At 54.3% G+C, this 25,731-nt stretch overlaps 11 protein-coding genes across 11 annotated transcripts; 4 read left to right on the forward strand and 7 right to left on the reverse strand.

Annotated features, from left to right (window-relative positions):
* Positions 1-341: 341 nt before the first annotated feature.
* On the reverse strand, positions 342-1,613 carry MRS44_001750 (uncharacterized protein; the record flags this gene model as incomplete). Its single annotated transcript, XM_046274817.2, has 1 exon — positions 342-1,613. The coding sequence occupies one exon, from the start codon at positions 1,611-1,613 to the stop codon at positions 342-344; it is 1,272 nt and encodes a 423-aa protein (XP_046137972.1).
* A 1,155-nt stretch (positions 1,614-2,768) lies between these two features.
* On the reverse strand, positions 2,769-4,704 carry MRS44_001751 (uncharacterized protein; the record flags this gene model as incomplete). Its single annotated transcript, XM_046270528.2, has 3 exons — positions 2,769-3,726; positions 3,796-3,829; positions 3,879-4,704. The coding sequence occupies 3 exons, from the start codon at positions 4,702-4,704 to the stop codon at positions 2,769-2,771; spliced, it is 1,818 nt and encodes a 605-aa protein (XP_046137971.2).
* A 660-nt stretch (positions 4,705-5,364) lies between these two features.
* MRS44_001752 (uncharacterized protein) lies at positions 5,365-7,675 on the reverse strand (the record flags this gene model as incomplete). Its single annotated transcript, XM_046284898.2, has 2 exons — positions 5,365-7,363; positions 7,422-7,675. 2 exons carry the CDS (start codon positions 7,673-7,675, stop codon positions 5,365-5,367), a joined length of 2,253 nt encoding a protein of 750 aa, XP_046137970.2.
* A 1,163-nt stretch (positions 7,676-8,838) lies between these two features.
* Positions 8,839-10,298, forward strand: MRS44_001753 (uncharacterized protein; the record flags this gene model as incomplete). Its single annotated transcript, XM_046283815.2, has 6 exons — positions 8,839-8,951; positions 9,010-9,083; positions 9,142-9,339; positions 9,399-9,406; positions 9,452-10,151; positions 10,210-10,298. The coding sequence occupies 6 exons, from the start codon at positions 8,839-8,841 to the stop codon at positions 10,296-10,298; spliced, it is 1,182 nt and encodes a 393-aa protein (XP_046137969.1).
* Positions 10,299-10,922: 624 nt separating this feature from the next.
* On the forward strand, positions 10,923-12,724 carry MRS44_001754 (uncharacterized protein; the record flags this gene model as incomplete). Its single annotated transcript, XM_046284896.2, has 3 exons — positions 10,923-11,638; positions 11,691-12,273; positions 12,323-12,724. 3 exons carry the CDS (start codon positions 10,923-10,925, stop codon positions 12,722-12,724), a joined length of 1,701 nt encoding a protein of 566 aa, XP_046137968.1.
* Positions 12,725-13,567: 843 nt separating this feature from the next.
* On the forward strand, positions 13,568-14,738 carry MRS44_001755 (uncharacterized protein; the record flags this gene model as incomplete). Its single annotated transcript, XM_046284897.2, has 2 exons — positions 13,568-13,750; positions 13,851-14,738. 2 exons carry the CDS (start codon positions 13,568-13,570, stop codon positions 14,736-14,738), a joined length of 1,071 nt encoding a protein of 356 aa, XP_046137967.2.
* A 690-nt stretch (positions 14,739-15,428) lies between these two features.
* MRS44_001756 (uncharacterized protein) lies at positions 15,429-16,473 on the reverse strand (the record flags this gene model as incomplete). Its single annotated transcript, XM_046274816.2, has 4 exons — positions 15,429-15,668; positions 15,725-16,012; positions 16,065-16,260; positions 16,349-16,473. The coding sequence occupies 4 exons, from the start codon at positions 16,471-16,473 to the stop codon at positions 15,429-15,431; spliced, it is 849 nt and encodes a 282-aa protein (XP_046137966.1).
* Positions 16,474-17,144: 671 nt separating this feature from the next.
* On the reverse strand, positions 17,145-18,163 carry MRS44_001757 (uncharacterized protein; the record flags this gene model as incomplete). The annotated part of the gene is made up of 2 exons (XM_046274815.2): positions 17,145-17,730; positions 17,784-18,163. The coding sequence occupies 2 exons, from the start codon at positions 18,161-18,163 to the stop codon at positions 17,145-17,147; spliced, it is 966 nt and encodes a 321-aa protein (XP_046137965.1).
* Positions 18,164-18,911: 748 nt separating this feature from the next.
* Positions 18,912-20,162, reverse strand: MRS44_001758 (uncharacterized protein; the record flags this gene model as incomplete). Its single annotated transcript, XM_046274814.2, has 2 exons — positions 18,912-19,449; positions 19,501-20,162. 2 exons carry the CDS (start codon positions 20,160-20,162, stop codon positions 18,912-18,914), a joined length of 1,200 nt encoding a protein of 399 aa, XP_046137964.2.
* Positions 20,163-21,853: 1,691 nt separating this feature from the next.
* Positions 21,854-22,724, forward strand: MRS44_001759 (uncharacterized protein; the record flags this gene model as incomplete). Its single annotated transcript, XM_065623813.1, has 2 exons — positions 21,854-22,148; positions 22,186-22,724. The coding sequence occupies 2 exons, from the start codon at positions 21,854-21,856 to the stop codon at positions 22,722-22,724; spliced, it is 834 nt and encodes a 277-aa protein (XP_065480230.1).
* Positions 22,725-23,156: 432 nt separating this feature from the next.
* On the reverse strand, positions 23,157-24,779 carry MRS44_001760 (uncharacterized protein; the record flags this gene model as incomplete). The annotated part of the gene is made up of 4 exons (XM_046284894.2): positions 23,157-24,149; positions 24,210-24,335; positions 24,506-24,615; positions 24,701-24,779. 4 exons carry the CDS (start codon positions 24,777-24,779, stop codon positions 23,157-23,159), a joined length of 1,308 nt encoding a protein of 435 aa, XP_046137962.1.
* Between the last annotated feature and the right edge of the window lie 952 nt (positions 24,780-25,731).

Genomic DNA, 25,731 nt, shown 5'->3' on the forward strand with positions numbered 1-25,731 from the left:
CTGAAGCCTGGCCTGGCCTGGACGACTTCATGACATTCCGGGGCTGGTTGCTGACATGGATGATTGCCAGGTACGTACCCCCTACGTAATGCCAACCCCTGCTGTTCCTGCAAGGTGCAAGCCCAAAGATGGACGACTAGCAGCACGTGAGCCGGGTAAATATTCGGCCCGATCTACAATACAAACCTTTGATGTCATGTTGAAGCTATTCCCAACTGACTCTGCTACGACTCAGGCTTTCTCTGCACTCGCAATTATAGAGATGACGCAAATTAACTATTACACTTGAAACCTATCAGAATTCAAAGCTATCCCCCAGAATCAAACCCGGATGCCTGTGTTCAGCGCTCGTGAGCTGCCCCATCGTTGGCAATCGAGAAATCTTCATGGTTTGGCGCCCACTTCTTGTCCTTCAGATAAAGCTTCCAAAAACAATCAAACTCCTCCTTCGCGATCTTGAATTCGCCATTACTCGCCTTCCTTGGGGCGGTGAACGTCCGCACGATCATGCCCTGGAGCCCCTCGCACCATCCCTCGTCCTTGATCTCCTTCAGCTTCTCGGCGACCTTGTAGTCATAGGCCGCCTTCGCGTCAGACTCTTCTGTGTCGCGGTGCTTTTGTCCGGGCTTACTCTGTTCAAGATCCTCATCGTTAGTGGAACTCGGGATGACCTTGGAATGCGGCTGACCTTCAAGCGGGCCGTTGACCAGCTCATTGCCGACTGATCGGCGCTCCTTCGGCTTATCCATAAAGATGGCCTTTGGGATGACGTCGAACTTCTCCAGGGCTTTCCTCATCGACTCGACCTTGGCCTTCTGGTTCAACTCCTTCTCAAGCATGCGGATGACCCAAGGCTGGTAGGGAGGGCCATTGTGCACAAACAGCTTGTGGAGCGCCGGGTTAAACTTCAGAAACTTGGAAGCCATTTCGCGAGTCTTCTTGTCGATCGTCCCGATCTTGAGGATCTGCTCGTCGGTGAGTCTGGGCTCCTGCATTGCGGATTGCCGCTTCTCGAGATCCCGCGCCTGTAGTTCCTTGGGCAGACGGCTGGTGTCGAAGAGGTCGCCCTCTGATCGCTTCTTCGGCCGCGGCTCCTTGTCGTCCTTTACCGTCATTGGGATGGCATCGTATCGCTCCAGGACTCCCCTGAGCCTGGGCATCTTGGCCTTGACCTCCAACTCCTTCTCGAGCAGGTAGACGGCCCGAGGCGAGAAGGGAGGATCACCCTCACCGAACAGCTGCTGCACCTCCTTGCTGAAACCCAGGAAAGTGGCCGCCCTCCTGCGGGTGCCCTTATCCAGGGTTTGAACCTTCTGGAGCTGCTGGCTGCTCAGTCCGAGCCGCTGACCCGGCCTGAGCTTTGGGGCCGGCTTGACGTCGCGGGTGTGCAATTCCCGCGTCTTGCCGCTCTTGGAACCCGTGAGCTCGCCAACATGGGACTCGGGGATGATCAGCTCTTCCGACACAATCTTCTTGGGACCGACTTCCTCAAGGACCGTGACGCTTCTGCGGCCGTTGCGGCTGCAACCACAGCCACGGTGGCCACCTGGGAGCGCAACGGCGACGCTGAGGGTGGCCTCGAGGGCGAGGAGGAAAAGGGCAACGACACGCATTGCGGTGATAGTTGGTGATGGTACTTGAGAGATAAGATCCGTAACAAAGGCTGAGGTGCGCAAGGAGGCAAGGCAAACCAACTCGGAAAGAGATGGGTATTTTATACTTGATTCGGCCCAAGTCTGCCCATATCATTCACTCTGAAGTTGTCACTTATCCATGACAAATGTTAGGTTTTCGAATAGCTCATCACTGCTTAACCCCTCAAACTCTGAATGCATTCCATGGGCAGAGCTCGGTGATTGGGGCGACGTTGGACATGTCAAGGTTTCTTGAAATCATCAGGGGTAGAAACGATTGCAGGGACACATAGATGAGATACAAATACCTACCTAGAAACCCATACAATATTCAGTTCACTAACTGTATGCTAACGTATTCTATACTCATGTTGCCGCCGAGAACGAATGATCATGTCACTCTATGACCCCATAGACGACTTCAACAGTTCAGCGGCTCAAGCCTTACAGGAGGGGCTAAAGCTTGTTCTGCCAGTTAAGGACAGATGTCTTACGGAGGCCTCAACTCAATCAGCGGATGAGGGGGGCAAGGGCCGAATGAACGCTACAACGACCAACTTGAGGAGGACAAGTCCCTGTCACTGAAGCCTTCCCCAAACTATATCGTCGATGTCGGTGTCTGACAGAGCACGTGGGGGTAGCTTCACTCTTACTGGTCTCGGTATGTGCATTATGGTCATCAAGACTCGACACAGTACATGCCAAAAACAGCCGACTGCGTTGGTTGAAAGCGTCAGGACGAAGGCTGCATCGAGGCGGCCAATCAAGCTGACCACACCAATTCGTCCAATCACGATTGCTCCCGCGTCTGTGCAATTGAAGCAAATACTCTATTGCTCTTGTAGAACTCCTAGGGGGGCGAAGATATCCTGCTCTTAACCCAGTCATTTCATTAGCAAGGATAAACGTGCTCAAGACAATTATCACGCTGAATGTGGCATTTAATCTTTGCCAAACTCCCTATCCGTGTCTGTTGTTGAAATCATATATTCGTGGTATCTGCAGCTATGGCGCTCTCTTATCATCTGTACTCCTACGTCTACTACAACCAACCATTGCTACAAGTCCTTGAATCCTCACAGCCTCGATCTAGCAGCCATCAACGTTCCGTTTTTATTCATTTTACTTCATGCCTTACTTCTTTTCCAGGTACGCCTTCCAACCAATCTCCTGCAGCTTAGCCGCCTTGCCCTCAACCTCCTCGCCCATGCTCACCATGTAGTCGGCCATGGCCTTCCTGTACTTGGCATCACCGGTGCCAAGAATGCGGACACTGAGCATACCGGCGTTGGTAGAGTTGTTGATGCCGACCGTGGCAACGGGGCAGCCTCGGGGCATCTGAACGATGCTCAGCAGCGAGTCTTGGCCGTCGAGGTGAGTCGCCTTGACGGGCACACCGATAACGGGGATGGGCGTCTCGGAGGCCAGCATGCCAGGGAGCGCAGCCGCACCACCAGCAGCAGCGATGATCACTCGGATGCCGCGATCAGCAGCAGACTTGGCCAAAGCGCTCATAGTGTGTGGTGTACGGTGAGCAGAAGTGATGGTGAAGTCGTAGGGAACACGGAAGCGCTCCAGGACCTCGAACGCACCCTTGAGCACGTGCAGATCCGAGTCGGAACCCATCGTCACAACGACCAAGGGGTTCTTGGTATCGCGCGAAGATGTTGGCGCGGGAGGCTGTGAAGTGGTGGCGGGAGCGGTGGGACGTAGCTGAGCTGAAGCAGCATCAAGACGGCCCTGGCGGATGCTGTCAACCTCCTTAATAAGAGGGGCAGCCAGTTCCTCAAGGTTGACCTCGGGGGAGTAGGAGGTGACAGTGATGTGTCCAATCTTTCGGCCAGGCTTAGACGACTTGCCATACAGATGCAGGAAAACGTCCATGTCATCGTGGTAGTGGGTGTGGGTTAGGTCAACCAACGCATCGTGGGAAGACTCCTGAGCGCCACCGAGAATGTTTAGCATGATGGCACTGGACACGCGAGGCTGAAGCTTGAGGGAAGGGGGCACAATGTCGAGGATGGAGTAGAGCTGAGCCTTGTACTGGCTGAAGTAAGGGACAGCCTCGATGGTGTAGTGTCCAGAGTTGTGGCTAGGGAGGGTCAGCATGTTCAGCGACAATTACGATTACGAGTTAGCCAAGGGCTAGAAATAAACTTACGGTCTGGGAGCAACCTCGTTAATCACCAGCTCGTCTATAGAATGTAAGCCTCTGTCATTTGACGGTAATTGCATGAAACCTACCGTTGGCCAGGAGAAACATCTCGACCGCAAAGACACCCCTGCCCTTGACGGTCCTGATGACATCACAGGCAACCTTTCTCGCCTTCTCGCCGACCTCCTTCGAGACCTTTCCGTAAAACACCTTTGTGCAGATGCTCTCCTCGTGGACAGTCTCGACTGCCGGATAGGCGTAGACGTCCTTCAGGTTGCCAGCGTCGTCCTCGGTCCTCACAACCATGACGGCCAGCTCCTTGGTAAAGGGCTGGAACTTTTCGGCGTACAGGGACAGTGTGCCCATATCCTTGATGGCCTCGGCAAAGTCCTCGGGGCCGTTGACCTTGAAGTTTCCGCGGCCATCGTAGGAGCCCTTGCGGGCCTTGAGCATGAAGGGGAAGCCAAAGGTCTCAGCAGCCTTTTGGAGCGACTCCTGCATCGAGATGCCCGACTCGACCGAAATCTGAGGCGCAATGGGAATTCCAGCCTTTCCAAAGTGCTCCTTCTGGAGGTACTTGTCCTGGATCAGACGGAGGGTCTCCCACGAAGGGTGCACGGGCACCTTCTTGACCTGGCCGTCAACCTCAACACCCTTGGTGGCGATCTCCTCGAGGACCTCGGTGTTGATGTGCTCAATCTCAACGGTGAGAATGTCGCACCGCCTGGCGAGCTCCCGAATCTTCTCAGGGTCCTTGAAAGAGCCCTCGACGTGCTTCTCGTTCAGGTTGATCTGCTTGGTGGGGCAGTTGTTCTCATCCAGGACGACAAGCTCGATGCCCAGCAGCATGGCCTGCTCCTGGAGCATTCGGCCGAGCTGGCCACCGCCCAATAGTCCAATGACTGGCTTCGCCATTATAACAAGAGAGCTGTGGGGTTATGGGGGATATCTTGTCGTGACTGAGAGAATTCGCACTCTGACTTTTCGAGCGTTCTCGGAGGGGTGCTGGGAACAAAATTGTTCCGGGATCGACGGCGGGAGAAGATGGGGCATTTTATCCAACTACAACCAACGCCAAATGTGCAAAGATGAGTCAAAGATAATTATTAATCCAGAACTGCAACTGGAAGCCTCAATTAGGATCATTTGTAATGATCAAGCCAGGAGGCATCAATGCACACGGGAATATGGTCCTCTTCGGCCTTCAACCCCATCGCTCACAGCAATGTCACAATATGGCACACGAAGCACCCCTCCTCTGATCTCCTATTAGCAAGAAACATAACCTCCTAGTTTGGGGAATAGAAAAGACTTGACAAATCTTTCATGCAAGCGGTATTCGCGTAACCAACAAAATCCTTGATGACACAGTTTCTCATTCGGATACCACAAACTTGCGGATCGAGACGGGCCTACAAACCCTCATCAAAACACACAGCGCCAGTCCATAACCTTGATAACCACTCCACGCTCCGTACTTCGCCATGGCTCCCCATCCCGAACACCCCAATCAAATTTTACACACAAATCTCAAGTAACATCAGGGACAACAGACAAGTGTGGTCATAGACAACGTCATTGACCATCCGTGTCCTTTGCAGACACCGAGTTGATGAGTCGCTGGTATTTGGCTTGAGCCTCCTGCTCCGCATCTCGCAGAGGCTTTGAGGGCCCCTCACCGGGTGGGGTTTCCGACTTTCCCTTGGATGTCCAAAGAACACCAGGTCTCGACACGGCCTTTGGCTCACGGGCCGGGTCAGGCTTAGGTGTAGACCCATTTGTCCTTGGTTCGTCCGAGATGGTGCCGTCCTTCTCGCCATCCCTGTCGGCTCTTGGAAGCCTCATCGCGAGCAACACGTATTCTGCGCGTGTCATGTTGTCCATCACATCGTCCATGTAACGCCGTACCTCGTCCTGTGGGGCAACCACTCGGGCCAGATTCTCCAGATGGCGTCCAGACTGTGTAAAGATACGTATCGTAACAGGCTGGTAATAGTCCAGCTTTGGGTCTCCGCCATATTCAGATGTACTTCCCTTGCGAACTATTAGGAATGACGCCACGACTTGCTGGCCTGATGGCGTCGGCGGATACTCCAGGATGCTAAATTTGGGGAAAAGATATCGATCTCCGCTTCCAAAGTCAAAGACAACAGCGGTAACGTCCGGCTTAGGGGCCGGCGGGGGGCCTTTGGACCGCAAGGCTTGGGGATTTGGTTGTGCCACAGTCTGCGGGGTTGGCGCCCTAGGTTGTCCATTCGGTACTCCATTGGGGGTGTGTTGTCGCACTTGCGATGGAGCAGGAGAGGGCCGCGGCGCCGCTCTCATCTCTCGATGTAGCCGATCAAGAATATCCTTCAGGTCCGTAGCATCTGTAAAACCAGGCCGTCCATCGGCGATCCGGCGGATCATGTCCCGGGTTCTGTGTTCCTCCAAAGCTGCCTTGACCAGCAAAACAACCAGCGGATCACTTCCTTGTGGTGGCCGCAGCTCTGATGACTTCTGGTTGGGATTTGAGGCCAGAACAATGTCCAGAATAGTTCGAACCTCAACCGCAAAATACTTGACCGTTCTTCCATCCACCAGAAGTCGGTCTGCAGATGGCCCCTGTTGTCCACCTCGACTGCGATACTCAGCATTCAGCTGATCAATAATCTTCTGGAAATGCGCTAGCTCGCCCTCTTTTGCCTGTCCAACAGCGACCCTCTTCATAAGATCACGAAGTTCAGCATCTCCTGATGCTTTTTGTGCAAGCAAAGCAATGACAGGGTCATTGGCGGATGGCTTTGCTGCGGGTGCCGCAGGAGGAGGAGCTGGCGTCACTGGTTTCGCGAGACCGGCTGTAGGCGTTGTATGTATGCTCGTGGCTGGTCGAGGCGCTGGTGACATGGAGGGGGCAGCCATTGGGCCAACAGGCGGCCTCGTCGCTGGGGTCGGAGCCGAAGCTGCCGGTAGCGCAGCACCAGGAGGGATGGCAGCTGGTGGCGGAGGATTTGAGGGTGCACGGGCGATTGGAGGTGGTGTTGGGGATGGTGCCACAGGCACTCCTGCTGGTTGAGGCCTTGACTGGAGATTTGGGCTCGGTGAGGGGGTCATATTGTTCCCTGCAGGAGCTGTTCCTGGCTGGACAGCCTTCGGAGTAGGCTGCTCGTGGGGAACTCGAGGAAGCGGCTGTGGTGGTTGCGCTGGACTCTGAGATGGACCCGGGGCCGGGCTGTGGTGCGGAGGCTTTGCTATCGTCGCGGTACTTTGAGTCGGAGTGCCAGCTCCTGAGGCTGGGGCTTGAGGCGGGGGCATTATGCCGTTCGGAGGGCCATACTGGATGATAGGACGGTTTTGCTGAATCGGCTGGGGCTTTGGCTTGGGATCCTTGACGACATACATGGTAGCTTCGATAATGTGCGGTTCAATCGTGATCGTGACGGTGCCGACCTTTGACATGGTCTCCTTGGGCGGATTCTTGGGGTCTTCGTTGATGACGCCCTTGCGCTTGTGCGGTTTTGTCCAATATTTGGCGAAAAGACCATCGCTGATCCATTTTTGGCGAGATCGTGAAAGGGACTCGGCGAGGACGCCGCTTCACAGACGCGTCTGTCAGGACCAAGATTCCACGGTTTGGATTCGATTCAACTTACCTTTCGCCGACCGACTGGTAGTCCTTAGATGACAAGTCTTCGGGCTGCGCGACTTCAACTGTGGGGAGCGGCTTGCCTGCCTGGATCGACTTGGGCAAAGGAGGCGGGGGAGGCTCTTCGGGCTCTGGAGCTGGAGGAGGCGCGGGGGGAGCAGCAGGCGTCACGGAGCGTTCTCTTGGTGTGGCATTGCGCTTTTTGGCAGCGTGATCGCCTCGAGCAGCGGCCCGGGCAGGCAGCTTGCGCTTCCGCTCCATGAAGTAGCTCTTGTAGTAGAAAAGACTACAGAGGACGCAACTGAAATCACACTGCGAGAGGGAAGCAAATCATTATAAGAAGGCCATACAAGGCGCGTCGGCAGTTGAAAGCAGAAAAGAAGCTCGCTATTGACGAGGTCGACGAGCACAAAAAGAGCCCGGAGCTAGGTCCGAAGCTGAGGCTGGGTATGGAGGGAATATCGAGCCAACATGGGAGGTGGAAGACGGAGGATGGAAGATGGAGATGGGGATTGGAAAGAGGAAAGCGGTAGCAGGGACACCAGCACCAGCGCCCGAGGCCCAGTGCTCTCCTACAGCATGGAGAGACAAACAGGGGTTCTGATTGGCTGGAGCGCTGGAAAAAAAGGCGGAGGGGCCGCTAGCGTGCTGTGCTTGCTGAGCCTCTGATACCTCAGCGGGATTAGACCTAAGCTCCCGTGCCGCGTCTTCAGGGCCTGGGCAGTTTTCCCGAACCAAGCGCTGCAAATGTGATCAATCCATCCGGGATGGATGGGAATCATTCAGTGCCAAATCAGCTTCATGCATCAGGGCGCATCCAGCCCAGCTTTCCCCAGCAACAACCTGGTCAGCGTGCAGAAGGCCCCCGCTAAACCTAAAGAGGCATTCTGCTCATGCCGTGACCAACTGGGCTATCAACAGCCTTCATATCAAGCTGCGAGGCCAACGATTCGTCCGGTGAAATTGGCTTCGTGTCCAGACTCGGGCGCAAGAGTTTCAGCGATGCCCAAGTCTCGGTGACGTTTCTCCGCACATGTAGGCGGCCGGCCAGTGGAGGTGGCCTTTGGTCAGATTCGAGGCTCAATTGGCTTGCTGTCGATTGGCGGCTCTGGTGGCCCCACTTCACACTTCACTTCAGGCGTGTTACAGCCGCATCGCTGACTGTGCAGCGGGTAAGACGCGCCTGCGCCTGCAGTACATCGGCCGCGGTGGCTCTCCCTAGGAATTGCAGGTACCTTTGATCACCGCGCTGTCGCCTTAGCGCGGATGCAGCAACGTCTGCTTCAACCTCAGGCCTCGGATTCAGACCCCGAGCATGACTTTGCACCTCCATACAGTCATGACATTTTCATTTCTGGCGTTTTGACGTATTCCTCTTTCCTGATAGACCTTTTAGAACTTTTCTCGAATTGTCTAGACCAACCATGTCAATCCCCCTCCATCCCGCGCTGCGGACTGCCATCTGGGCGGTCGCGGCACCTCTGGGCCTGTACTGCATCTTCCTCGGCCTGGGCATGACTCCTTTCTTTCAGAGACAGTACGGCCAGCTTTCTAATCACATGTGCACCGTAATCAATCTCTAACGCGGAAAACAGCTTCTTGTACGCTCACAAAATCAACACCCTCCTGTGGACAGACGTCAACAAGCCACAGCAATGGGGTTTTGCTCGTGCGTCTCCCCTGCAATCTTCCGTGACACTCACATTGCCTCACACGCCACGCATCAGGGAATCAGGTGACCCCATTTTCGCTCAAGACGCCTGATGGGGAATCCATTTATGCTTGGCACATCCTTCCGTTGCCTCTGTACCTACAGAATGAGGGTTCGATAGAGTCGCAGAACCCGGGCTTCTCGGAAGACTTTACCAAGACCGAGTCGTTTCGCCTCCTCAAAGAAGATCCTGAGTCACGATTGGTGTTGTACTGTGAGTAGATCTGCGCTGAGTCACTTGCACACACTGGGTCAGACTAACATTTACAACAGTCCACGGTGTGAGTGATACAGGTGACAAAGCAGGCATCAACTAACAAAGACAGAATGCTGGCCACATTGCGCAAGCCATCCGGCCTGATAGCTACCACTCTCTAACTGATACCTCGTCCTACCATGTCATTGCTATTGACTATCGAGGCTTTGGCCACTCCACCGGCGTTCCTTCCGAGGCAGGTGTCATTCAAGATGCTTCAACACTTGTCGAATGGGCCATTAACGTCGCGGGCATTCCCTCCAGTCGCATCCAGCTCCTGGGTCAAAGCTTAGGTACAGCAGTGGTCAGCGGTGTCGCTGAGAAGTATGCTCTTCAGGGTGTCGAGTTTGCCGGCATTACACTTGTTGCCGGGTTCAGCGATCTGGCAAATCTACTCGTGGGTTACCGCATTGCCGGCATCTTTCCTGTCCTCGCGCCCTTCCGTGTCTGGCCCTGGCTAGTGCGCTACCTTCACCGCTTCATTGTCGACAAGTGGCATTCCGCTGATCGGCTGGCCAATATTGTTCGACACACCAAGACAAGGCTAAGGATCAACTTGATCCATGCCAAGGATGACCGAGATATTCCCTGGACTGAGGACAACAAACTATTCCGAGCAGCAGCACAGGAGACAGTAGGAATTCTCGACGAAGCCGAATTCGATGCTTGGAAAGAACAGCGGACCATCAGAAAGGGAGATGACGCATTCGTAACGACCTGGATGGCAGAGCCCAACATCATCATTCGACAAGAACTCTTCCCACATGGAGGTAGGCTAGATTGGTCTTGCTTGACTGTCAAGTATTACTGACTAACTTGACTGTGTAGGTCACAACGACATTATGGGATATGCACCTGTCGCCCTCGGTATTATGAGGGCGTTTGATCTCCACGGAACGACTTATACTGAGGACTAGAGTTTGAAGACACACATGTCCCTATTCATATTTATGGAGACGATATTTCGAAGGCTTGCGTTATTGTTGAATACGAGAAGCACTGTTCGGCCGTGCTGTTGGATCTGCGTCTGAATGAAGAGCTCGGTAGAGATGTCATGAAAAAGTGTTGTTTAGGAGCCCAGATCTAGTAGAGATCACCAACATCCATTTTGGTCTATAAGCGCCATTCCAGTACGCAAATTCTGGCCATGGTTGTCTGAAGAAGAGACTTGCTCTTGGTTCCACTTACACCAATGCTCGCAGGCAGCCCAGTTAAAGGTTGAAGCATAATTGCCTTTTTTAGCAAGTGTCAACACCAACAAAACTTTACATCGTCTAGAAAAATTCAAGATCTCCGGAATCACGGGCAATTTTTCAATTATTTTCGACCAAAATCCTTCCATCCTCTCCTTTTCTCGCAGAGCCTCGATTAAAACTCAACCCCGCATCCGGCAAGAAGACACTTGGGCATGACCCAGACCCAGACCCAGCACATGCCACTTAACTTGGCTGAAAATTACCCCACCAAGAGCTTCCTCCCCACCAACGTCAATTGTTGGCTTCGACATCACCACACACCTCGACACCGCAACCCACTTCACCATGTCTGAGGAGTCCAAGCCGGTCGAGCCGGTGGTCGACGAGACCAGCGCCGAGCTCAAGGGCAAGGCCATCGCCGAAGCCGAAGCTGAAGCCGAATCTGGCTCCGAGTCGGAGCACGACGAACATGACGAGCATGCCGATCCCAACGCCGCCGAGGGCTCCAGCGACAAGAAAAAGAAGAAGAAGAAGAAGTCGAAGCGCACCAAGGTCAAGGAGGCCCTAACCGGCCAAAAATCTGGCCCTACCGATTCCGACTTCCACAAGGCCCTCGACGGCCTCACTCCCCAGCAGATCAAGGAGTTCCTCGCCCTCAACCCGGCCCTGGCCAAGGAAGTGTCCAAGGCCTCGAGCAGCGAGAACCCCTCTGCTGACGAGGCCGCCGCCATGCTGCGCAAGATGAACCTCCAGGACATCATGACTGGACTTGCCGCCGGCGGAAAGAATGCCAAGGACATGGGCTCTTACAAGTTTTGGCAGACGCAGCCTGTGCCCAAGTTTGGTGAGGACTCGACTCTGAAGGAGGGTCCCCTGCGCATCCAAAAGGTCGAGGAGGTGGACAAGGAGCCTGCGCCTCTGGTCGCCGGTTTCGAGTGGGTGACGATGGACCTGACTGATGACGAGGAGATCAAGGAGGTGTATGAGCTCCTCAACAAGCACTATGTTGAGGACGACGAGGCCATGTTCCGCTTCAACTACTCTCCCTCTATCCTTCGATGGTAAGTCCCTCTTCTCAGATATGTATATCCCATTGGTTGCTAACACTTTCAGGGCCATGATGCCTCCTGGCTGGAAGAAGGAGTATCACGTTGGCGTTCGCGCCACCCAGTCGCGCAAACTCGTCGCCTTCATCTCAGCCATCCCCGTCAGGCTGCGCGTTCGCGAAAACTTCATCACCTGCTCCGAGGTCAACTTCCTCGCCATTCACAAGAAGCTCCGAGGCAAGCGCCTCACTCCCGTCCTCATCAAGGAAATTACCCGCCGCAGCAACCTTAACGAGATCTGGCAGGGTCTCTACACTGCTGGTGTCGTCCTCCCCAAGCCCGTCAGCACATGCCGGTACTTCCACCGCGCCCTTAACTGGCAGAAGCTGTACGAGTGCGGCTTCAGCCCTCTTCCCCCTAACAGCAAGCCTCAGTACCAGGTTCGCAAGTATCACCTACCCGAGAGCACAAGCACCAAGGGTCTGCGCCCGATGGAGGAGAAGGATCTCGAAGCCGTCATGGATCTGTACAAGCGATACACATCTCGTTTCGATATGACACCCGAGTTCACTCGTGAGGAGGCCTATCACTGGTTTGTCCCTAAGATTGAGCCCAGCGGAGAGCAGGTTGTGTGGACATACGTTGTTGTGGTGAGTGATCTTGATCTTGTTGAATAACGCACGCTGACCATTCTCTCAGGATAACGACAACAAGATTACCGACTTCTTTTCCTTCTTCTGCATTGAATCCTCTGCTATTGGTAACACCAAGCACAGCGTTATCAAGGTTGCCTACATGTTCTACTATGGAACCGAGGTGGCCCTGCAAGAGACTTTTGACAAGGCCGCGCTTAAGAAGCGCCTCAACGAGCTCGCGCACGACGCTCTCATCCTCGCCAAGCAGTACAAGTTTGACGTCTTCAATGCCCTCACCCTCATGGACAACGCCCTCTTCCTGGAGCAGCAAAAGTTTGGTGCAGGTGATGGCCAGCTTCACTACTACCTGTTCAATTATCGCCTCAACCCCATCAGCGGTGGCGTCGATCGCAAGAACCACCTTGATGAGGAGAACCTCAGTGGCATCGGTTTGGTGATGCCTTGAGTAGACTGTACATGATGGGTGGCCAGCTGGGTTTTGGTAGAGTTGAGCGGTTGCGAGCCTTCAAGTTACATCTAGGAAAGAAGCCCAAAAAGAAATTAAGAAATGAATTCCCATGAAGCCATATGTTAAGAAGCAACGGCTGCAATCATACAATTTAACAGCCCATGGCCTTTATGTGACTTGATCCTCGACAAGTCAACCTAGTGTTGGCAACCACAAACCCATCGTTAAAGGCCTCATGTCACGTCTAGGCCTGCAATGTACAGAGCAAGGCCTCTCTGGCCTACGCAATGTCCCGGCTCTCACCTCGGCTGGAATACGAGGCCCCTGCTGTCTTTGGGTCTAGCTCAGGCACGTGGCATGTCTGGGGTTTCTACGGGTTTCTGGGGGGGCGGAAACATCAGATCGCCGAAAAGCGCTATCTCACTCCACATCTTGACGACAAACAACGACCCAGGCGGCATCGTGTGTATTTTTGTATCATTTTTAGGCATATTGAGCATTCATAAACCTCGTTTGCATATCGTGTTGTTGCAGCGCTTCAGAACCAGTTCAGGTGAGGATGCTGCTGACTGGTTGCTTGTGATGGCCTGCTGATAACCTCAGAGACGGTCAAGAATCCACATGCTTGGCATCGGGTGCCTGTAGACGAGTACAGAAGTTATCCCTGGAAGTTCGGGACGGGTATAAGCAGAGACCGTGGATGCACTAAGCCAAGGACACTGTGAAGCAAACAATCAAGACCCATGGCGTCGGCCGGGTAAGTCAATAACCAACTTCTCTCTTGTCTTTTTCTTCTTCTTCTTTTGGTGCTCCTAGCTTCCCTCTCTTACTCTCGCTGACATGCGCCGTCGCAGATATCCCGCGTTCCCCTCAACAGAGGAGACGCTCAAACACCCAGCGTACCCAGGTACCATATGGGCGCTGGAACCTCACCAGAAGGGGAAGCTCCCTGTGGCAAAGGACCGCGGTGGCCCTGTGAATATCGCGTGGGAAGTTCATGGCGACGGACCGATCAAGCTTGTGGTACGTTGCCCCCGTTGTAATTTTCCTTGGCCAGACTACTTCTCTCCTCTGCGACTCCCCCGAATATGCGGCAATTCGGTCTCAAACTGACTGTGATCAGCTCATCATGGGCCTGGTTGGCGCCCTGACCTCGTGGCAGCGCCAGACAAAGTACTTTGGCCATGACCGCGGCGACAAGTACTCGGTCCTGCTCATCGACAACCGCGGCATTGGTGGCAGCGACAAGCCCCTCAGCCGCTACTCGACGAGCGAGATGGCCCTGGACGTCATCGAGGTCCTCGAACACATCGGCTGGACGTCCGACCGTCAGCTCAACGTAGCCGGCATCTCCATGGGCGGCATGATCGCCCAGGAGATGGCCATGCGCATCCCCAAGCGCCTCCAGTCCCTCTCCCTGCTGTGCACGTCTGCGGGGCTGACCCAGGGCGCAAAGGGTGTGTTTGAAACCCTGTCTGAGCGCGTGGGCTTCATCATCCCCAAGTCGATGGAGCGCAACATCTCCGACACGGGCCTGCAGCTCTTCACGCCCGAGTGGCTCGCCGCCCCGGACTCCGAGATCCTCCCGGAGCCGGGCGTCACTCCCCGGTGCGGGCCTCCTCCCCCGGAGGTCGGCCCGGCGTATCGCCTCTTCGACTCCAACTTTCAGCGCTTCCAGGCGCAGGAGCTCACGAAGCGGCTGGACCCGGACACCTTCACCACGGGGGGTCTCATGTGCCAGCTCACGGCGGCCGGCCTGCACCGCAAGTCGGACGAGCAACTGCGCCAGATTGCCGACACTGTCGGGCGGGAGCGCATCCTCGTCATGCACGGCACGCGCGACAACATGATCAAGTTGCATAACGGTGAGAGGCTCATCCAGGTGATGAGGCCCGGTGTTGGGCTCATCGAGGACGGCATGGGTCATGCCCCCCCGATGGAGCGGGCGCAGTGGTTCAACAGCGTGTTGGAGGAGCGGCTGGGCATGTGGACCAAGATTGTAGATGAGTGACGATGTATATGAGATCTAGATTTGCTGGTTTTGGAAAGAAATGTTTGAGAAGGCAAGGAAGTAGGCATGTTCGCATGATAGAGGCATGAGGGCGAGGAGGTGAGATGAATTGAAGACAACCAGGGTTCCACGAACCGAGGCGGCGGATGTGCATGTCTCAGGGTGGGAAGGGCGTGGTTGCAGGTAAAGTCTCATTTCGTGTGTATGTTGAACAGGATAATCTCGAGGCAGGTATATAGTTGCATGGTATCATGCAGGCTCATCAACCGTCAACCCCAACTCGGTGATCTGAACAAGTGAGCACGATGAGGCACTTGAGGTGAAGACGCACTTTATCTAGGCACTTTCATATATGCTTCAATACCAGAGAGTTTCGAATCTCAAGTCCATTTGTCTATCATACATCCCATCAAAGTGCCCAGGTCTACGGTTCGACTCATCCTCGGCACGAGTGGCCCGCCAATCCCTCTATCCACGCTCATAGAATTCGCTAGATTTTTGATGTTACAGAGTTCCAGCGTGCGCCGTCCATCATATACATGTCCAGACCCTTTCTTGCGATAAAATGTTTTTTTGAATACGACCTATCCCCTGGCTTTCTCAAAGCTCAGGCTGACCAGCGTGTCGCTGTGTCTTGGAGAACCAGCCAGTCTATCGAGTAAAGTAAAGACCCCTGTCCGATGAAGCCGTTCACCTCTCACCGGCAAGTCGTCGGCTCTGAACCTCGCTCAGGGCCTTGGTACCGCTCAGGAAGGACACGGCGCCGAGAAGGGCGACAACGGGCAGGGTCTGGAACAGGTTCCAGGCGCTGTAGTAAAGGAAAAAGGTGCCCTCAATGGCAAAGATGGATCCAAAGAAGACGGCGTGCGAGACCGGCGCAGCACCGAGGGCCTTGGTGATATGGTTGACGTTGGCACCCAGAGCGAGCCACTACAACACGTTAGCAATCGTTCCAACCACGACATGTTCAGACTCGGTGTACATACAGCCAGGAAAAGGGTGGGAACGGCAGCCGCAATGGCCAGCACAAAGGCGAGAGAGATGACGACGGGAGGGCTCTTGGGGTCGGCGCGGAAGATGTGGTTGATCTGAGCTCGGGGGCCGTATCGCACGGGAGCGTCGTACTGGGGTGCGGGAGCGTTGGGATCAAGGCGAATCTCGATCTCGCCCACGGGGGAGATGAGAGGGTCGGAAGAACCGAAGGAGCCCAGGACCAGGTTGGCCTTGAGAGGGGTGTCGGAAAGGAGCAGCTGAATAGGGAGGTCCTTGTGTGTCTGGAGGTCATGTTAGCGGCAGCGCAGCGTCGACGGAGAGGCAATCGCATACAATCTCGACGGATCCCTTTCCAGACGCCTTGATAGTGAGGGGGTAAGGAGCCTCGAGGCCGGTCGCTTCGGTGAGGACGAGGAAGGCCTGGTGAGGTCGCTTGGCCTTGGAAGCTTCGGTCGTGGTCAACGAGACCTTGATGCTGTCGGTGTGGCCGAAAACGAGGGCGTTCTTGGTAGGCTTCTGTTCGGCAAACCTATCGCAGAATTATTCGTAAGTGCATGTTCATTATCAAGATGCCCATCGACCGTAATCGCATCATCATGGGATGTAGGAGAGCTTACTTCTGGGTGACGCCGTCGGCCTTCTTGGAAGAGACGGTCACGGAGCCATCGGTAAATCCCCAGGACGAGGCAGCGCTCGCGACGCCCGAGAGCAGAAGCAGCGACGATGCGATTGAGAAGCGCATGATTTCGAGGGGTGGTCGCAGGGTCGATTCGTTGGTTGGAGGGAAGTGGACAGCTTGAGATGGATCTCGAAATGGGTAGCTCCAGACGACGTTGCTCGAGAGCGTTACGTGGTGAGTAGTGGAAGTGTTTGATTGGTCAAAGCTATACGGTGTGGGGCACTCCTTGGCTTCAGGGTAAAGGAGCATGCTCCAAGACGGAGATAGCAGTCAAATCCAGGCCAGTTCTTCTGATTCAATGGGTATTTGGGTAATAATTAGGGATTTCATTTATTTGTCGTTGTGAATTCTTGATCAATCATTTTTCTTTCTATTTTTCTTAATTTGTTTTCCTACTCTTTTACCAGCTTCGTCATTGAAGGCCCCTTATAACATTACGCAGTTAACACTTCATACCTCAATTTATTACTCTTAACCGAAAGCTTGAATTATTTAACCACACGGTCTATTTCTCTTTGTCTTCCTCTCCCGTCTTGTATTCTAGATGAGATAATCTGGTTTTAATGCACATAAAGATTGCATGTGCGTGTCATATCTCTCATTCCCATGATCGTGGCTTGTTCAAGGCGTTACTATAACCACTTACATCAAGCATTGGATCATCTCGACATCGACTGCAAGAACAAAACTGGATATCTAAGAAAGGTCATAAATGCATTCATGGTATATCCACCCTATTCGCCTTTAATCTCAGACTGGTGCCCCTTGATGGCCTCCTTCTCCTCCTCCGCCAGCTCAATTCCAAAGTACTCCTTCAATGCCTCCACCCTCTCCGCCTCACTCTTACACTCCTTCACCACCACCGTCTTGCCGCCGAGGTTCTCCTTGATCACCTCGTTGATCAACATCCTCTTGCCATAAACCTCCTCGCCCGTGGGCGCCCCTACCTTGGCCCTCCGCAGAAACTTGACCACCAGCACCGTCGATGTCTGGAAGCTCCGCGTGCTGGTGCCTGTGTAGCAGTTGGAGACTTCAAAGTCGGCGGGCAGCCACTCGACCGAGTGGCTGAAGGCGTACAGGCTCGCCCACGGCTGGTCGGCGGCGTTGCGACACTGGTAGATCCACAGGCGACGGCCCGCCGTAAGTTCCGTCTGGCCCGGGATGAAGTCCTTGATGAGCCGGGCGTCCTGCGTGCCCATGTTGCGCCACTCGGCGCCCTCGACCAGCGGCATCGGCTGCGTGGGGCCGTCGCCGCCGAAAGAGGCGTCGAGGACCCAACGGGTGTTGTCCGGGAGCGTCACGATGTTGACGATGTGAACCCTGTAAGTGAGTCGGTCGAAATGTTTTATCTGCATTACTTCAAGTAAACTCACCAGCCGGGATATCCGCCGTGAGGAACACCATCCTTACGGAGTCTCACTCTTACTCCAACAGGATACACTTGAAAGCCGAGAGCGCGGAGCATGTAACAAAAGAACAAGTTGCTCTCCATGCAATATCCTCCCCTGCCACGACCGCCGCCGACAATCTTGTCAAACAGGGCTTGAGGGTCGAGGGTCACGTCTCGGTGCGACGAGTAGTGCAGCGTCAGGTTGTCGTAGGGCACCGTGGAGAGCATGTGCTGGTGCAGCACGGTGAGAAAGGCATGGTCCAGGATAGGCTCGCTGCCGCTGCCGACGTAGAACTCGTGAGGGATTTCAAGGTGCTTGAGGAACTGGGCGACCTGCGCCTCGGAGTATACGGCTGAAGACATGGTGGTGAAGTGTAGAGTCTGAAGTAAGAGCGCCTGACACCAGAACCAAGCGGACAAGTAAGTATTTCAGATAAAGGCCCAGCCCCAGAGACAAAGTGCAAACACCGACGTCAGATCGAAAGATAAACGACATCCCCCTCGTCTATTTGTCCCGCAAACCTAAGCAGCAAAGGGACCGCAAGGGGACCCCATGCCCGTTGGTCCGCATCACGAAACGACAGACTTGCCAATCATCCAGGTCACTTCGGGCTCTGGCTCACAAAGAACCATGAACGGCTGCGCCCTCTGTATCCACCCGGTCTCAAACGGTGGGCACATTTCGAGAGCGGAATGGTGGGAGTAGCCAATCAGGGGAATTCCGGCGTTTACTTCGGGAGCTGTGTATTTGTTAGTCTGGCGTTGGCGCAGAATCCGTAATAAATGCCTCTCGGTCCGTCTTGCACGGTCCATCCCCATGAGAGTTGAGCGTCTTGTTCAGCTTTGTTGGTTGCTGCTGTTGGCTGCTGCTGTTGGCATTCTGCAGAGTAATCACAGTCAGACATGCAAATGATCCGTCAAATTTCAATCGTTATAGTATAAAGAGTATCAAGGACAGACACCAGACCGCAAAACTCCCATCCTTACATGCAACCCCCCTCCCAGGATGACATGACTCTTTTTACCTCTATCTGTACAATGACATCGCGCCGTTAACGCCAAGCCCGAAACTGCCACTCTGCCCACCGACATTTCGTCCCCCGTTCCTTTCCTACAGCTCCGTCCTCCGGCTCGTCGTCGTCGTGGCCGCCGCGCCGCTCCTCTTGGCCTTGGTCCCCGTCACGCCGGGCATGAAGTCCTGGATGCCCATCCACTCGACCACAAATGCCGTCGTGATCCTCGCCCAGTCGCGCACCGTCGGCAGGTCCAGGTTCTCGCCGTCGTCGCCCATCTTGTGCCACATGATCGGGAACGGTGTCGGGATGATGTGCAGGATCTCGACGCCGCGCTGCATAAATGGGCGGTGATCGTCGTCGATGTAGCTGCGGCTGAAGCGGGTGGCATCCTTGTTCACCTCAGGGAGGAATGCCCTCTTAGGCTTCGTCTCGAGGAGGTTAAGCTCTCGCATGCGCTTCTCAAGCGCAGCCATTGCGCGGTATGCCCAATGCGTTGTCAGGAAGTACGAGGGGACTCTAGGGTTCTTTTCGCCGAGAAGGTCGAGGAGAACAAAGAGACTGATTGAGTCGAGGGGAGTTCGGTAAGTGGACGTAGAGCCGTGGAACTGGAACTCCCACTGTTCTGCGAGCGATCTTATCATGCGCGTTAGCAAAACCCGGTGTCATGATGGGGTTGCTTCATACCTCGACCCGTAGAGGGAATCATCATTTGTCCACTCATGAAAGGCTTCCTCACCGTCCAGAAACAGGATCTGAATTCCCTGAGCATCCTCGAGTCCATCGTCGCCGTTCTTCTGCATGGTCTCCCACTTTGCCTTGAGTCCAGCCTCAATGCTCCTCGCCAGGTGCATCAGCATTGCACATGGCGCAGCGCTGTCTGTCGCACCAATGAAACCCTCGGGCTCATACTTGCTGTCGTAGTGCGCAGCCAGGGTGAGGCGGCTCACATCCCCCTTTTGCGCCCATGGCGGATCCCGGCGGAAGATGAGGTTCGCAAAGGGCACGTCCTTGTTACCGGTGGCGGGTGTCTTGGACGTCGAATTCTGCCACTCGAGCGTCCATTCGGGGAGGTTCTCGGTGAAGAAGTCGACAAAGTGCTTCTGGGTGCGCAACTGGCCCTCGGTTCCCGGGACGCGGGGGATCAGGATCGGGGCCAACAGCTTGCCCTTGTGGATATCGAAATCTTCGCCGGGCGATGGGATGTTGATGAGGGCATCGTCGGAAAGCGTCATGGACCCGGCAGCAGCAGCTGGCGAGAAGAGGGTTGTCGAGACGAGGGCGAAGATGCAGAGGGCGAGGGTGGTGAATGGCGATGGCATTCGGGGCATTGTCGAGGATGCGGCCATGCTAATGGCAGGTTTTCCCATTTGTCGTGGGAGGGGCGCGCGCGCAGGAACTAGCTCCTTCCGCCTGGAGCATCAGAGGCCGATCTGGCAGCGACGGGAGTTCCAGCGCGGGTAGGATAGGCTGAGAAGCTGCGAATGCTATAGGAGCGAGGGAATTATTACCTATCCAAAATGCTTCGTGTCCAAAAGTTGAAGCCTCGTATGGATGTAACTTGTTCAAGGGATAAAGTAGTGGGGGACACGAAACCTACGCCTGCCAGTGTCCAGAAGGTAACATTGACCTTGGGGATGGACACGGTACCCGATAATGATTCTAGGTACAGGAGGTTTCAAATTCGCGATAGTGTTCCCCAGACATTCTAGCCTGAATAATTAGAGTAGACAGTCCGGTCATTCAGTAGCTCACGCTGTCATCAAACCAACGATTCACCAATGTCAGGTACCTCACTACTTCTTGTCAACATGACCAGATCGGCCCGGTGGAGGGCCACGCCGCAGCCCCCTTTCGGCTTGTGGCGGGGGAGACCCTTGCATAGAACAAACTTTCAGGGGCATCATCTGAAAGTCCAGGGGGCTTGAGCGATAGAGCCCGATTGGCTGATAGCAACAACCTTGATGAAGGTGATGGATGGCAGGTTGGTGATACAGACGGGAGAGACCAGAAAGGCAGCCCTGTCGAATACTTTAACTCTATTCTAAGTAAATAGGAAGAAAAGTGCACTGACATGATAACGAAACTACCATAAAAATATGTAATTTTCCTATAGCCTTACAAATTTGATCATGATATGCTTCCATGGTTCCTTCGGAGCGCTTTGCCTTTAACCTCCACTACATGGCTGTCCATGAACCAACTGAACTTCGGTCTCTGCACCGTGCACGCAGTGGTGAGTAACGTATTGGGGCCCCAATCATGTTGCAGCATGTCCAAGAACAATATAAAGCATCCCGCATTGCTGTTGATATTGTTCTCGTTGCATAGGCTACTTGACTGTGAGCTGCCTGTGTGAAACCTGATATTGCCATCTGGGGCGGAGAGCCATGACGCCTATATCTATCCAGTGAGACTCCCACTTGAGGCCTGCAGTCTCACTATCACATTGGAGAGCTATCTGGAACTCATTCAACTATCCACAAGTTTTCACATACAAGCTCAACTTGCTTCTAATACACCATGGCTCTCAACTGGCATCAAGTATATCGACGAGCCTATTTCTGCCCCGTCCTCCCCGTTATCCGCCTCGAAAAATGTCCCGAAGTTTCCATCCCGCTTCCTCCAGAGTAAACACTCTGAGCCACCTGCTCAACGAGGGCATGTTTAGCAAACACAAACTCGAGGGGAAAAAAGACCCTGGTATCTCCCATGTCTGTCAACCAATACCCTTCCCGGTTAACACCGACATGCTTAACACCACTACGTACTGGGGCCTATGGACACGGGACAAAGCCCGCTGGAGCCCCTCATCATACCTGATTTGATATAATTTATGCAGGCCGGGTTTCTTTGATTCACTTTACGACGCCTATTGCGTTAGCGCCTGTCGTGGGGTTCAACTCATTGGTGTAAGTGCGAGGGGAGACTGGATGAGATGGATCCATATTGAGATTGCAGCTCGACTCAATTCAAATTGTTGCTCGCAGCTATACTCGCTTTCAATTTATTCATTCCTGTATCAATAACGTCAGAAATCATGTCCTCATCCTCCCCCGTCTGGCTCATCACCGGCGCCGGCACCGGCTTTGGTAAAGCCATCGCCCTATCCGCCCTCAAACGCGGCCACCGTGTAGTGGCAGCAGCTCGTCGTCTGTCCGTCCTCTCTGATCTTGTCGGCGCTGGACCCCACACCATGGTCCTCGACGTCACGATCCCTGAAGACGACATCGCCGCCAAGGTCAAGGAAGCACACGACGTCTATGGGACGACTCGATTACCTCGCCAACTCGGCAGCCTACGTCCTCGAAAGCACCTGCGAAGAAGCATCATAAGTGACACTCCAAGGAACAAAGCCGCTAACAATAGCAGAGAGAAGGTGTTTGACGAGCAACACCAATGTCTTCGGCACCATCAAGCTCTGTCGCGCCGTGATCCCCTATTTCCGAGCCCAGTCCCACGGTGGAATCGCAAACTTTGGTTCCCTCGGCAGCTGGGTTGGTAGTCCAGCCACGAGCTTTTACAACGCGACCAAGTGGGCTGTCTTCGGCTTCACAGAGGCGCTGGCCGCCGAGCTCAAGCCGTTTGGCATCGTCGTGACGTCCGTCGAGCCAGGCCAGTTCCGTACTGCGTTCTTCAACGCCGACAAATGCAAAAAATCGGCGCGGAGAATGGAGGATGTTTATGCAAACACCAGTGCTGAGGAGTATGGTGCTCTGCTTGATGCTGCAGATAACAACCAACCGGGAGATGTGGATCGCGGGGCTGAGATTGTCGTCGATGTTTTGACCATGACAGGCTTGGCGGAGGGTAAGGAGGTTTCTGTTCGTTTGGTGCTTGGAAAAGATTGCCTGAATGTTGTGAGGAGCAAGTGTGAGAGCACACTCAAACTGATGAATGAGTGGGAATGAGTGGGAGGGAGTTGCTGTTTCGACAGATCGCACTGACTTAAAGTTGTGAGTGTTGAACCCTCCAACGCAAATGTAATTGTTGACTTAATTGTAGTCATGTTATTTACTTGGACTGCGTCTAATGCGCAGATGCCTGCATATCCAAACAGGCCTTGTTCCCCTCAACACCACATGGGTTTCGTTGAAATCTATTACAATGGATATATCGTGATAGCCGTGGCGCTGTGCAGGGTCTCATGTATCCTGGCGCCAGAATGAATGCGAGAAACAAGTAAAAAACACCAGACGCCCGTCATGCTTTTCCTCCTCTGTACCGTGATGCCGATGCCTTCATCATTGCTCATCTCCCGGGGTAAGATATGTTGAATCTATAAGTTGATGCTGGATATGTCTTGATATATGCGCTACTCCGTCTCAATGCGTCGTTCCCGTCTAATGCAGCTTGGTGGCATCGCGGGCAAGCTTGTTGGCAATCTGCTTCTCCTTGGGGATGGTGAGGGCGTTGATGCCCAGGTAGTTGCAGATGCTCGTCACCACGAGCCAGGCCCAGCGGAAATAGACGACCATGGAAAAGGCAAGGTAAGCCCACAGGTAGTAGAGTTCCAGCTCGGCGCTAATTTGGGGAAGTCCAATTCGGGGAAGGTTTCCGACGATCGCACCGCCGACGAGAGGGTACAACATAACGGTCCAGTAGGGGAAGGGCTGGCGCGTCAGGTGGGCGAGGATCATCTTGGTGGTGAGGCGGCCAAAGACGAACGCCATGGTGAAGCAGAAGAGGACGAGGTGGTTGTTCTTCATGAGGGTGCTGTACGGAGAAAAGACCCAGAGCGCAATCGAGATGGTGTAGACGGCCATGGGAATCCACTCGAGGAAGACGGACAAGACGGGGAGGCCGTTGGCTCGGCGGGCCTTGACAACGTTGAGGACGCAGAAAGGAATCTGAGTGAAGACAAGCGAGCTGACAATGAGACCAATCCAGATGTCTCGGAAGGTAGTCTCGCCCAAAAGGTCAGCAAGGCCGGGGAGGCTGCCGTTCAGACCGAGTCGCAGAGGCTGAGTCCAGATCTGAGGGCCCCAGATACCAGACATGATCATGATGGCGCAAGCGATGAGGATACCTTCGGTGGGACCGTTGATGACGCCGAGGTAGAGGGTGTGCGTGTGATACGTCTCCCAGGTCGAGAAGAACATGGGGAGGCAGGGGCACAGCGCGGTGAAGATGCCAGCTGGCGAAGTACCCAGGCCCATGGCAGCCGTCTCGAGCAGACTGGCGAGGGTGCAGTTGAGGGAATCGATTCCGTGGTCGAAGAGCTCACCGAGGCCGCTCGAGGTTCCTGTTCGTCGAGCCTGCTTGCCGTCAAGGTTATCCATAGTCTGGTACATGAAGAGACCAAAGGCGAAGCTGAAGTAAATCCATGAGGGACCCTGGACCATGTCGTCAATCAGCAAATTACTCCCCAAACTTTGCGCGCAGCGTCAACGTACCGGTCCAACCAAGTCTGGCATGAAAATCTGGGCCAGGGCGACATTTCCCAGAATGAAGCAGAAACCCAAAAGGGTGACCATGTTGGGAGCAATCCATAGTGGGAGGAGGTTCACGGAGGCGTTCCACTGTATGACGACAAAAGACAAGGGTTAGCTGTCATGAGCTCCATCATGTCGGCGGACGAGAGCTTCATCGCTCCTCAGCGGATGAAATGTCGAGGACAATAGTCGAAGACAAGCTGTAGAGGGCCGCGGAGAGGAGAAACAAAGCTTTTCTGGGCATCGAGGAGACGTACAAAGGGGCCGAGGATGTATTTCGACACGGGCGACAGATCGACACTGGAGTACTTGTACGTCTTGAGGTGGACAAGAGCATCATCAGAGATGCACTCAGCGACGTTTTTCTCTACACAAAAATGTCAACGGTCAGCTTGAGACAACCAGAGATGCTCCCCGTCGAGGAGCATTCCATCAATCTGTTCATGACTTACTCGTGTTGGGAGCCATGTTGGTGCCGGTCGGGTCGCTGGCCGTGGGATTGAAAAGCGGTAGTGTCTCGCTCCCGGACATGGTGGGAAGGGAGGGGCCGGAGGAGGGGCACGGAAAAACGGGGGACCCCTTTAAAAGGGTACGGGAGAGCAACAGCCAGCGCTGGAAAAAAATATGCCGGCAAAGCCAAGAGATTGGAAGCTACTGTACGCAATAGCTCCCTCGGTAGGACCTTTGTGATGCAGAAAGCCCAGCGGCGCGAAACAGAGACAGGCGGCGCTGCACGTGGGCGGAAATCTCAGGTCTCTGAGTGGAAGAATTGAGAGGCGTGACGGCTTGTGCTTGGGCTTGGGTTTGGGGGTGGGCTTTGTTGAGGAACGGATGGGAATGGATTGGATGGCAGATCAAGTTTCAGGCCAAGAGATTCGATTCGCGACAGACCGGGGGATGGCTTGATCGGGGTCTAACGGTCGAGCAAAAGACGGTGAAGAGATAACAAACCGTGAAGGGATATCTTTGTTTTTATCCAAGAAGAAGGAGTGTGAAGAAGAGATGGAAGTGTAAAGGGGCAGGTTTCGTCTCTGGAGCTGGAGGACAGTAGGTACTTGAAATTGAAAAAGCTTCCCACTTGGAGCATTCGTGGTCTCGTATGTCGCGCCGCGCGCCATTCGAGCCCCTGGACCACAGGCAGATGCCCCTGCCAGCGCCAGCGATCCGGCCCACTGGAGGTCTCCGCTTACAGGGGCTCGATGCCTCTAAAATTGGACATTTCATTAAAGCATCTCAGAGACAATCTCGAGTAGACGAGTTTGACAGCCAACGATAGACGCGACCTGCGTTGACCGTCACCCGATCCAATGCCCCTTTCTGATCCTGCCTGACGGATCCCTAGCCGATCCGACACTTTGACCTCTTTTCTCTCTCAAAAGGCGGCCAGCCCTACACCCTCACATGGATATCCGCAGCGTCCGAACTCATCACGAGACTCTCTCGACTTGATTTGTTGGGGACCGAGGATCTATGGGTCTCGCAC

Source organism: Fusarium solani, assembly GCF_023522795.1.
Source record: "Fusarium solani strain SB1 chromosome Unknown bctg00000000, whole genome shotgun sequence".
NCBI classification, from domain to species: domain Eukaryota; kingdom Fungi; phylum Ascomycota; class Sordariomycetes; order Hypocreales; family Nectriaceae; genus Fusarium; species Fusarium solani.